This window comes from Pyrus communis, chromosome 15, assembly GCF_963583255.1.
Source record: "Pyrus communis chromosome 15, drPyrComm1.1, whole genome shotgun sequence".
Taxonomy (NCBI): Eukaryota; Viridiplantae; Streptophyta; class Magnoliopsida; order Rosales; family Rosaceae; genus Pyrus; species Pyrus communis.
This window is the reverse complement of record NC_084817.1, coordinates 7222347-7234378: the sequence shown is the minus strand read 5'-3', so window position 1 is coordinate 7234378 and position 12032 is coordinate 7222347. Positions and strand designations below refer to the sequence as shown.

At 39.0% G+C, this 12032-nt stretch overlaps 3 protein-coding genes across 3 annotated transcripts; 2 read left to right on the top strand and 1 right to left on the bottom strand.

Moving 5' to 3' along the window:
* The first annotated feature begins 4632 nt into the window (after positions 1 to 4632).
* On the top strand, positions 4633 to 5199 carry LOC137716972 (uncharacterized). Its single transcript, XM_068456304.1, has 2 exons — positions 4633 to 4989; positions 5116 to 5199. Exons 1-2 carry the CDS (start codon positions 4633 to 4635, stop codon positions 5197 to 5199), a joined length of 441 nt encoding a protein of 146 aa, XP_068312405.1.
* Positions 5200 to 6959: 1760 nt separating this feature from the next.
* LOC137717328 (early nodulin-like protein 2) lies at positions 6960 to 7740 on the top strand. The gene is made up of 2 exons (XM_068456645.1): positions 6960 to 7141; positions 7409 to 7740. Exons 1-2 carry the CDS (start codon positions 6967 to 6969, stop codon positions 7666 to 7668), a joined length of 435 nt encoding a protein of 144 aa, XP_068312746.1. The 5' UTR covers positions 6960 to 6966; the 3' UTR covers positions 7669 to 7740.
* Positions 7741 to 10193: 2453 nt separating this feature from the next.
* Positions 10194 to 11390, bottom strand: LOC137718749 (transcription factor MYB73-like). Its single transcript, XM_068458287.1, has one exon. The coding sequence runs from the start codon at positions 11247 to 11249 to the stop codon at positions 10518 to 10520; it is 732 nt and encodes a 243-aa protein (XP_068314388.1). The 5' UTR covers positions 11250 to 11390; the 3' UTR covers positions 10194 to 10517.
* Positions 11391 to 12032: the final 642 nt, after the last annotated feature.

Here is a 12032-nt window from a genome sequence, read left to right as displayed (position 1 = left end):
GAACATTCACCATAATGCATAACCCAACTTTACATTTTTCGAATCTTAGATTCTACATAAATTGTGTATGCATTATATCCATAATTGTTGAATTATGTGAATTTGATATTTGCCTTGAATTGCATCCTATACTTGGTCATGCATTAAATTAAATTATATGAATATGCATTGAATTAATATTGAAAGAAAAAAAATATATAAAGGGTTTTGTTTAGGGTTTCGTTGAAACCCATCCATGTCGATGGGCCACCCCCGTTTTTCCCACAAGCAAAGAACCCAACCCTGGAGCCAAGACTTCAAGCCCAAAACCTAGACCCGACGCCCAGACGGCGTCGCGCACCTTGAAACCATCGGCCAGTATGGCCTGGAACCATGCCCAGCCATCTCCAGCTACTTCTCTTACGACCTGAAGTCGTCCCCGACGAAGTTCTTGCTTGAAATTCAATTTTTTTTTCTTTGAAATTAAAATCGAAAATTTCTAGGGTTTTACAATGTTGAGAGTTTTTCACTCTCCGTTCGATTTTATGAGTTGTCGTTGAACCCACAGCCTTCACCGTGATTTTTGCATCACAACATGACAGCCTGAAGTGGTGGCGCCGGTCTCCCTCTCCATCAAATTCACCCAACTCACGTTAGGGTGTCTGGATCAAAGCAAACCCAAGCCCACTTTGGCTTGGCTTGTTTCTTGGCAAGTATCAACCTTTTTAGGCTTTGACACTTTCCTCGGCCCGCATCACAGAGCCCAATTTGGCCTCTGTTGGACTAAGCCGGTGACACCAGCCCATGTTTTTGGTGTCCCCCATGTCCCCGCTACAGTGGAACCCAGCCTACACAGTTGTTGTGCACCCCCTGCACTACAATACATCGGGTCCCAACTTCATTAGTGTATTTGTACCCACTGCACCTAATCAGCACCCTGTATGGGCTTATACTTTGGGACCGACCTTCTTGTAGCCCATTTTCTGCATTGGGCCTGTAGCCCAAATTTATTCATCCGTTTGTGGACGTGATTACTTTTCGCTACCTTATCAAAACTCGTCTTGTTGCGCAAGGCTTCTCATAACGCCCCGGGATTGACTATGACGAAACTTATTCACCCATTTGTGGATGTGATTACTTTTCGCTACCTTATCAATTTGGTAGTTTCCGAAAACTGAGTATGTAGCTAATGGACGTAGTAACTGCGTATCTCTATGGGGATCTTGATACATAAATTTATATGAAAGTTCCTGAATGACTTACATTGATTGGATCAAATATTTCCAAACCCTGAAACACTCTCTCAATTCGGCTGAGGCGTTCACTTTACGGTTTGAAGCAATTCCAAAGAATGTGGTATAACCGTCTGAGTGAGTATTTGACTAGTCAGGGATATGCAAACAACGAACTATACCCTTGTGTGTTCATTAAGAAGTCACATTCTGATTTTGCGATTGTTGCAGTATATATCGATGACATGAACCTTATCGGAACTTATAAAGAGCTCGAGAAAACTGTTGCGCACCTAAAGTTAGAATTGGAGATGAAAGATCTAGGGAAGACTCGATACTGTCTCGGTCTCGAGATAGAGCACCGTTCAGATGAACTCTTAATACATCAAACGAATTACACCCAGAAGGTGTTATGCCGGTTTAATGAGGATAAAGCGAAGCCTTCGAGTACTCCTATGGTCTTTCAATCGCTAGATGCAGAACAAGATCATTTCCATCCAAATGAGGATGATGAAGAGATTTGGAGCCTAAAGTTCCTTATCTGAGTGCGATAGGCGCTTTATTGTACTTAGCTCAATGCACTAGATCTGACATCTCATTCGCTTCACTGTTAATCTTTTGGCATAATACAGTAATGCACAAACACGCAAACATTGGACTGGTGTTAAAGACATTTTCCTCTACCTTAAGGGTACTACGGACATGGGCTTGTTCTATCCCTATGAATCCTCAAGTAATGCCGCACCCCCTCATCTCGAGTCGATTCTCGCCTTATTGGTTATACCGACACATGATAATTATCTGATCTGCACAAAGCGCACTCTCAAACGAGTTATGCCTTTACTGTTGGAGACACCGCAATCTCTTGGAGGTCAACTAAACAGACCTTAATTGCCACTTCGTCTAACCATGCTGAAATTTTAGCCTTACATGAAGCAACTCGGGAATGCTTTTGGTTAAGAGCAGTTGTGGGCCATATTCGAAGCTCCTGCAATCTTTACCTTGTTGTTGATGTCCCAACGATGATCTATGAAGACAACACAGCTTGAATCGAACAGCTTAAGAAAGGTTACTTCAAAGAAGACAACACCAAGTATATTGTGCCGAAGTTTTTCTTCTCACATCAACAACAAGAGCATTAGAAGATTGAAGTCACGCAAATTAGTTTACAAGACAATATGGCTGACCTCTTCACCAAATCACTACCAAATGCGACGTTTTAGAAGCTTGTTCAAGGAATTGGTATACATAAACTTTCTGAGTTGTAACATTGCTAGTTCTCTTTGGAATTGTGTCAAACTCAGGGGGAATATCCTAAATATACTTGCTTGATCTTAATGTACTTTTTTTTCCTACAATTAGGAGCATTTTTCCCACTGGGTTTCTACTACCTAACTAGGCTTTAACGAGGCACCCACCTTAGGTTGATCATATCCCTGATGATGTCTCGTAGACGTTTCATTTGACTTTGCATTTCTCATGCACTTTTCCTTAGACTATGGGTTTTGTCTCTACTTGAGTTTTTACCATAGCCATAGGGTTTTTTGTGAGACTTCTTCCTTATGCAAGTTCCTACCCTATTGAGAATAACGTGTTCCCATAATTAGTGTCAACGAGTCGACTTCCTCAACCTCTACATGATGCCGAATCTACTTGAGTAGTGTTATAAACTTCTTGTTTAGGTGTGATTGTGTAAATCCTAGATTAGATTTGATTCTAGTTATTCTTTCCTATATGGACTTGTATTCCTTGGAGGAGAAGGATTTATTCTCTCTTATTACTATAAATAAAGGCACTGCGTAAGAGGAAACACACATTCCTTTACACAATCCTACAAACATATCTCTCTCTATTTTCTCTCTGTATGTCGTCGGCCCCCTTCCCTTGTCAGATAAAATAGGCCAAACAATAATCTTTATGTTGAGAGGGTTTTCAACTTTGAAATTCTAAAGATTGTTAGCATGATTTCTTCATACGATGACAGAAAATGAGCTGAAAAGGCACAATGACGTTTTTCCGAAGTGCTTCTCTTGGAAAGTGTTTTTACGCTTCCAAGATTCCAACTTTTCCGGTTACTTTTTACTTTGCTTTTGTCCTTTTTTCCCCCTTCGGTTCCTCTAATTGAAAAATGACTGATTCTTTGTGCCCCTAATTTTTATTTTTAAACACCTTATTTCTTTGGACATTCACGATTATATACAATATATCAAAAACAGCAAATCTCAGTACTATCAAAATTAATGGAAAAAGGGTTGGAGTCTCTTACGGATGCTTGGGGTTCGAATTTTCAAGGGATTTGTGGGAATTCTCATGTTGCCGAGGATAGTTACGCTGCTTAATTAACACAATTGTACTACAATCTAATCGTATTTTTATTCACTTCTAAAGTTATCTTCAGCCAAAGATTACAGGCCACATTTAGCACTAAATTTGACAAAAGCAATCTCTAATCAACGGGCTAAAAGGAATCAAGGTAAAAGAAATGACAAGAAGATATTGGAACATCAATTTAGAAAATATGATGGAAGTAGGAGTTAAGAATCAAAGCTAAGTTTGGCCTCAACGCAAGGAGTAGTCTAAGAGAGCACTAAATTTGACCCAGAAGTAACAAAATATGAAGGCGAATAAAACATAGCCAAGGGTTGGATTTAGCCCTATATGACTGGAGATGGCCTAAATGAGAGATCTTAAGTTTAAATATCGGAAATTACGATTTCGCAACTAATATATTCTTCCATCCCTTTAGTGTAATATATCGTTATATAAAAAAAATAAAAAAATACAAGTGTGATTCACCACATTTCTCTCTATAAGACAGTTGTTATCGAAGTTTCCCTTATCTCTGCTAGAGAATTTGCGTAAAGAATCTGGGCCATGTCATCCAAGAGAACTCTCACAAACATAGAATCATCAATATTTATTATGGAACCTGAACCACGTCACCCATAAGAAATTCTCACAAACACAAGATCCCCGATATTTTGGTGCTACTTAACCCAACATTGATTTCACTAGATACAAACTGTTCCAATTAGACAACCTTACCAAAAATTTCTTCTCTCAAAAGGGGTAAAATAAAAAATCAATTGATGAGAATGTTCACGATATCTAAATGCTTCAACAGAATCTTGTAAGTTTACAATCTCTCTCTCTTCAGGGAGTCCACACTCTCTCTCTATAGGAGAATAAACTCTACTTCTGGCCTATTCTTCCAAACAAGTGAATAAATCCACCCTCCCAAGAACCAAATTCCAAAAAGGAAACCATGCATTACCCACCATAGGCCACAAAACCCTAAACCTATTCTGATTTCTTGAGCAACTCACAAAAAAGCTTCAGACTTTTGCAGCATTTGGGGAGCATTTCAAGGCACAAAGGAGAAGAAATCCCAGCATTTCCCTCATCTGGGTCAGCCTGAAAAATGTCAAGGCAATTGGATCAGACCCAGCAATCTCCACCAGACTTTGTGCTGCAGCAAAACACCAACAGTTCCCACACACCTCATGGCTCCATTGGAGCAGTTGTTGCTGTTCTTGTGGTGGTTGCACTTTTGGGTCTGGTTGCTGCTGTGATTGGAAGGCTCTGCTCTGGGATGAGTATTTTGGGGTACGGACATTACGATTTGGAGAGCTGGGCAGAAGCGAAATGTTCATCCTGCATTGATGGAAGAATCAGCACTCAGATTCCAAGGCCTATTGTGTCTGCCACTTCCACTCCAACTGCAAACCCAGCACAAACCCAGCAAGAATCTGAGGTTCAACCCCCACAAACTGCAAATGTTTGATTTCTGGGTATTGGGTTTTGGATTTGGTTTTAGTAACAACTTTCCTATTATTTGTATTTTTAAAATTTTTAATCTTTGATGTTCTTCTGTTCTATGTTGTTGGGTACATTGTTAGCTCAGGGAAGGCGTACATTTTGTGATGTTGGTGTCATTGATTCTGGGAGGATGGAAATGAATTTGGGAGACTTCTTATTGAATTTTTGAATTGCCTCTCTAACTTTGTTTAGTTGAAAAGGAAAAGGAGTTAAATTCAGCTAAGCTACATACTGTGATTTGCATTTAAAATAATGATTCAAGTTTTTCCCTTAAGCAATTGCCTTTTTTTATCTTTTGATCAAATCAAATCATTTAACAAAAAAAGTAATTGTAGGTCAGATTTGCTCCATCCTACGCCCATTACTTCAATCTCGTTCCTCGCAGTTTAGATTAGTAATTTTTTTTGAAGTGGCAAATCCTGTAGAACTGGTTGTACTTTTGTCTGCAACTAAACTGAAAGCAAAGAAACAAATTTACCACCACTTAATATTCTGGAGATTTAACATTACTTCTGGAAGTTGTAAACGATGGGTTCTGGGACTTTTAAGCTTGTTATAGTATGTGGGATTTTTGAATTTCTAGCCATTTCCCACCAATTCAGTCAACGATAGTATCCAGCTGCTCTGCTAGCTGCTGAAGTTATTGTGATCAGTAAGACACAACGACCACTTTTGAAAATGTAGCATTAGTTTACAAGATAGGTCTCCTCTGCAAACCCCAATGGTGCGCATCATGTGTGTTGGTGTGAGTGGACGGGTTGACAAGCAATACAGCTAGTCGACCAGTCACTCATACTTACACTTAACGATCATCATTAGGATTTGCAGGAAGAATTTTTGGATGATTGAGATTTTAAAAATGTGGACAATACTTGTACCTGATGCGTTATGTTAGGGTCCTAGAGGGAGAAAAGTTTCAGTTAGTATATATTTTAAGAATATGGAATATGGATGGTACTTTTGTCTACTCGTGTTAGTCATGGGTGCACCTATTGTTGACCTAGTTATGATTAATATATTTTATTCTTACAAAGGTCATATTTAGTTTCTTTTATTATTAATAAGATATCATTCCTGCACAATTTGAATTAAATTGGAGACTGTTTAGTGATTTTTATATAACACAAATCGATCTTTTGGTAACGAGTAATATCATCAAGATGAACTGTTTCATTTATTTGATGTATATGGATGACTAACAAACAAATTTATGATTTCTGTCTACCTTAGTTGATAATTAAAACAATGCGCGATTTTGATTCGCCATTTGGATCAGAGCTTCTCTCGTGTTACCAACTTAACATGTGGAAATCGTCCATTAGAGATGTAATGGAATTTCTAAATACATTACAAGTGATTATTTGACAATAAACCATTGAAATTAAGACCTCGTTGGATAAGAGAATCCGTCTATATTTACGGTTAAAATGTTGACCCTTGTACCCTCGTCTGTAAACAAACCCACGGTCCCACACCTACTCTCCGTTGCCGTAGCTGACCTCTGAATTGTTAATGCGCCACTAATCATTGCAATTACATGAAATTCTTGCTCCTAATGGATAATTACCAAATTTACGACGACCAAATCACTTGTCAACCAATCAGTTTCACTCTTTTACCCCTCCAGTTTACCGGTCCTGTTGTCGCACAATCAACTAATGAGTAAAGTTATGCTGTAATATGAAGGTTGGCAATTCAGTAATTACCGAATGAGAAAAGGGTTTTGAAATTCAGCTTCTGGAAAATCTGAAAATTGTGAAAATGTTGAATTAATTGAATCAAAAGCCTCAAATTTTTACCAACTAAAGAGAAACAGGAAAATCTAATCACCTTTTATTTCCTATATAAACCCCATAACCCTCTCATGTTTTCTCATCACCTTCTCACACATTCAAGCGCATAGATTTTTTACAAGGACATTACTAGTGGAGCAACAATGGCTTTGAGTTCTAATGCACAAGGGTTCATCCTCCTCCTAGCTGCTGCCTCTCTGTTGGCAGTGACTGAGGCCAGAACCGTCGTCGTTGGAGGGTCTGAAGGCTGGCGTTTTGGCTACAACTACACTGACTGGGCTCTCCAAAACAGTCCCTTTTACATAAATGACCAACTAGGTTAGTATCCTTTAACATCAAAATTCTCTGTGCATGACATCCCTTCTTGAATTTCAATAGACATGGTTATATTTATATTGCATGATAACATTATCAACATGGCAGTTTGTTTGGTTTGTGACAACGATATCGACACATTATCAATGACAATACAGACAGTTAGTTGGACATCCAGATGTCCATTCCATAGCTCGATATTATTCCATGCATGCATACGTACGTCAACTATTTATGCTTATGTGTATGCTCTTGGTTTAACTTTTGCAGTGTTCAAGTACGATCCACCGAGCGATGGGAACTCCGGCTACAGCGTATACCAACTGCCGAACCTGGGGAGCTACATCACTTGCGACTTCAGCAAAGCCAAGCTGCTGGCGAGTCAGATGCAGGGAGGTGGCGACGGCTTCAAGGTGGAGCTGACTCAGTGGAGGCCATATTACTTTGCCAGTGGTGAAAAAGATGGCAAGAACTGCAAGGATGGGCTGATGAAGTTCTTTGCCGTTCCACTGCCACGTTGGAATAATTAAACCCAGAGTTTGAAAGCACACAAATAAAACTTCCCGGAAGAAGAGACGGCAAACCAAATACATTATACACATACATAACCAGATTGATACCATGTAGTTCAATAATTCTGGAGGGTTTTGAGTAAAAATAAAAAATTTCCCCAATGATACTTGTAGGTGGAAATTTGTTTGATAAATCTGTCTTTGTTTGTTGATTTTCATTTTCGCAATAAAGATGATTTAGTTTGTTTGAAATTTATCTTACGTTCTAGTAAAACAAAACAGAAAAAGAAAAGTTCAGCTCATGGAAAATGTTCTCTAGCTAGCTAGACTATTTGAATCTTTCAGATGTTTATGTTGTCAGACTGTAAATCTGAATCATATCACATTAACTCTGGTCTAAATGATTAGTTCATATTTAACATATATGGTCCTCCAAGCATTACGCAATATGAGATTTCTATGTAGAAGTTGAACTGTCTGTATCCGGCACTCTCTCGTTATGGTTGGGACTCATGCATCCTAGCCTCGTTTGCATTGCGAGGCTCCATACTATAATTGTTATAAAATACTAATGTTCAAATCTGACTTGCTTCTTAATCCAGTCAAACCAGACTTGGTTTGTTTCTATGATGAGTTAAGCTTCGACGATTCGAATACGAACCGAGTCGAATACTAACTCGAATTGTTTCTAATCGATTTACAACCCTAATCGCATCCGACAGTCTCTCATAATGGGTGGGCCTTCTGTATCGTTGTCTCGTATGCTTTCTGACGGGCTACCTCGTATTGTAGTTAGGCTTATGGTCTTATGGGCCTTTTTTACAGTCCAGAAACTTTTGTAACAATTTCTTTTAGTCACATGACACACGTCACATTCAAGAAAGCCTTTTCTACGATGGAGGTTTGGCATACACATTTAAAACATGCAGACCATGCATGCATGAATTGCTTATACAAATCCGAAAGTGCTTCTGTAGAGGCAGAAGTGGGGAACACGACTTTTCAATGCGATGACAGTTTGTTTTCCCATCACACCGCACCAAAACAGGGTGCCGCTATTGGATCGTACGTATGCTTTGTTAGCTTTTCCTCCGGTGGAAGAAAAGATGGTGAAAAAGTCCTTTCGTACTTGGGTTTCAAATATATTAAAGTCAGTGGTGGTGGGTGTTAAATCGTTTTTCAAAGAGTTTGAATTTGTTTTATTTGGAAACATGAAACATATTGCAGTTTGATTCTGAATGGTACAAATCTCAACTCTTGAAGAAAAAAATCCTCGGTTCTCAGGTCATTTGTATTGATTTAATGGTTGCACGAGTTGTGGAACTGATCCGGGCAACCAGAATTGCGTGTTATTAATTTTGGTGCATGCACACCAACCAGAATGTATCCGGAGTAGGAGGCGAGACTTTATTCTCGTTATCTAGAAAAAATCTAGTTACCATCATATTTTCTTGCTAATTAGAAAGGCCAAATTACGTAATTGATATTTTCAACCAATTTTCTCCACTCATGTATGACTGAAGATAAATAAATGATGTAAATCTTTACCCAATTTATTTATTAATTAAGATGTAACAAATAATATGCTCATTTTCCCATCAATATTCAGGTACGAAGTTGGTCACACTTAGTATTACGTTCTAATGATATTTTGTTTTATCGGTAATTAAGTGAGAGGTCTTAAATTCAATTATCGCCAAAGAAAAATTTGAATCATATTATTACTAACTCATTGTGAGGCTTAACCCTTTAATGTAGATGATATTATTATGTTAAAAAAAAAAAAAAAATTTAAAGTAAGTTGTTAGCATTTTTTTTTCTTAAAAAAAAAATATCAACTGGTGGTTTCTCCATGACATTCTACCCTTCCGGGACAGAGAAGACTTACAGAGACATTGTAGCCTCTCATGGCCACCATGTATGCTTTTCCAGCGGCAGTAATCAAACCTAATACGTATTGTATATAATACAGGCTTAAAACTCATCTTCAACCACTGAACCACTATGTGGTAATTAGCCGTTAGCGTTCGTTGGTATTGCATAATAATACATTCTTATCCTAACTTTTCTTCCGTGTGTCAATTCAATGGATGAACACAACATGCTATAAACTAATTATATTCTCTCAGCAGCTGGAATTTCATTAGCTACCAAAAAAAACTGTTAATATATTATGCTAACTTCTGTTCCATATTTATACCTAAATTCCCACTCATACCAAATTAGTCACCGCAAAACTGGTATACGAACATATATTACATGATTAATTCACCGCTCACACAATGTTTTTTATGCCATTACGTGTTCCTGCGACAAACAATCTCAAATTTTTGAAAAATTGTCATAGGAACATGTACAACATGCAAAATTAATTGTCTGAACGATTTGATCAACACTTTAAAAAAAATAACTGAATTACAACAAAAAAATCCATCGGGCATCTAAAATTATGAAAATCTCAAAACCAAGTTGATCTCGCCTCAATAGGAAGATTCCACCAAAGCTTCATAGACAAGAAGAATGATCCACACAAGCAAACACATTCGGCACAAAGTTGATTTACGATAAGTATGACGAAACGAGATATTCTAAAATCTACTTGCCAGTATTTTAAATCATCTCAACAACATCATATGTCAGTGAACAGAATTTTTATATTAACATCCTCCACTTGTTGTCTTTTCCATTCAGTTTCCACTTGTTCGTTGGTGACAGGCTGGAAACACCACTTTCAACAGAACTACAATTTCATAATTTCAAATATTTTTTAAAATTATATTCATTCGAAAATCTCACATTTTCTGCCTCTGAGAATTAATCGAAGCCAACATATTAACAAAAACATAATCAGAAAATTAAAAGCATGATTAATTTAATCTATGAAGCTCCGAAGGCTCTGAAAATGTTGTCGCCACGTAATCTCTAACCTCCCTAGCGATCACATCCCTCATCGAGTCCCAAAACCCCGACGGCACACTCTCATTATTCCTCTGCTGCTCGCCCACCATCGCCCCGCCGCTTCCGCTACCAATCCCCGGCGGTGCCAAAGTCAACTCCGTCAACGGGTCAAACTCCATCGACCCATTGGCCAAAGATCCGGAAACCGAACTCGTGCTCATCCCCTCATTACTACCCACATTGCCGACGCCGCCGCCGCCCCCAATACTACCACCCTCCGTTAGTTGATCTCCCATGACCCTCCGCTTCAACGTCGAGTTCCAGTGATTTTTCACCGCGTTGTCAGTTCGACCCGGAAGCAGGCGGGCAATGGTGGCCCACCTGTTTCCGAACCGAGCGTGTGCGGCCAAGATGGTCTCGTCCTCGGCCTGAGAGAAGGGTCGGTGCTGGACGCTGGGGCTCAGCTGGTTGCACCACCTGAGCCTGCACGACTTCCCGGACCGGCCCTTTATGTACCCGCTTATTAATGACCAGTTTCTAGGCCCGTAGCGGTCGACGAGCTGGGTCAGGACACGGTCCTCCTCAGCGCTCCACGGGCCCTTGATTCGTTCGGGCTTGTTGGGATTTCTCGGGAGGGAAGACTCAGACGAGGAAGCGCCGGAAGACGAAGTAGATGACGAGCACATATTCATCGCTTCCATGGAAATAGTGACGGTGTTTGTTCGAGCTGAGTGAGGAGTGAGTGCACGAGAGAGAGAGAGAGAGAGAGAGAGAGAGAGAGAGAGAGAGAGGAGGAGGAGTGAATGAGAGAAAGGTTGTGTTTTGGGTGTTGTATTTAGGGGGCGAGATACATGCACTTGTGAGCACTTTTTATGGAAGATAGAGAGGGGATGAGAAGGGTACTTCCACGAAACTGGCTTTTGCAAAGTGGGTGGGGGTGCTAACTTGAACCGAGTGCGTACATGCGCACCCCTTGTTTTATGTCATCATATATTTATTTTTCCGGATTTTTTTTTTTTTGTTCATTTACCATTTTGGGCTTCCCCCGATATATTGAGACAATGTGAGCTGTCATGTTTCGGGAAAGGATTCTCTTCCCACCAAATCTACCAAATTACACAATTTGAACCTTTAAAATTTGATTTAACGATTATAAAAAATGACTCATTTTAAAAATTCTGATAATTTTAACCGTTGGATCAAATTTTAAATACCCAAATTGTGTCTCTTGATGAACTTAATATTATCAATCAAGTTTATGCAACATGTGAATTTTGTGTAAATTAGGCAGCGAGGCCAAATCAATCCCTCACGAATTTATCGTACGTTATTTGTCTTGTCATATAATAATGCTGAACGTTTGAATAATCTAACTAAAATATGATATGTGTCCAGAATTAACACTAACTTGCGTTTTATGTATGTTATTATCTAGATTTAGAGCCGTTCGTGTTCTAAATTTCTGATACACATATATATATATA

Coding starts and splice junctions, on each gene's coding strand:
- LOC137716972 (XM_068456304.1), top strand. CDS start 4,633: ATGTCAAGGCAATTGGATCAGACCCAGCAATCTCCACCAGACTTTGTG. Junction 4,990..5,115: donor AACCCCCACAAACTGCAAAT/GTTTGATTTCTG, acceptor TTGTTAGCTCAG/GGAAGGCGTACATTTTGTGA.
- LOC137717328 (XM_068456645.1), top strand. CDS start 6,967: ATGGCTTTGAGTTCTAATGCACAAGGGTTCATCCTCCTCCTAGCTGCT. Junction 7,142..7,408: donor TTACATAAATGACCAACTAG/GTTAGTATCCTT, acceptor TAACTTTTGCAG/TGTTCAAGTACGATCCACCG.
- LOC137718749 (XM_068458287.1), bottom strand. CDS start 11,249: ATGGAAGCGATGAATATGTGCTCGTCATCTACTTCGTCTTCCGGCGCT.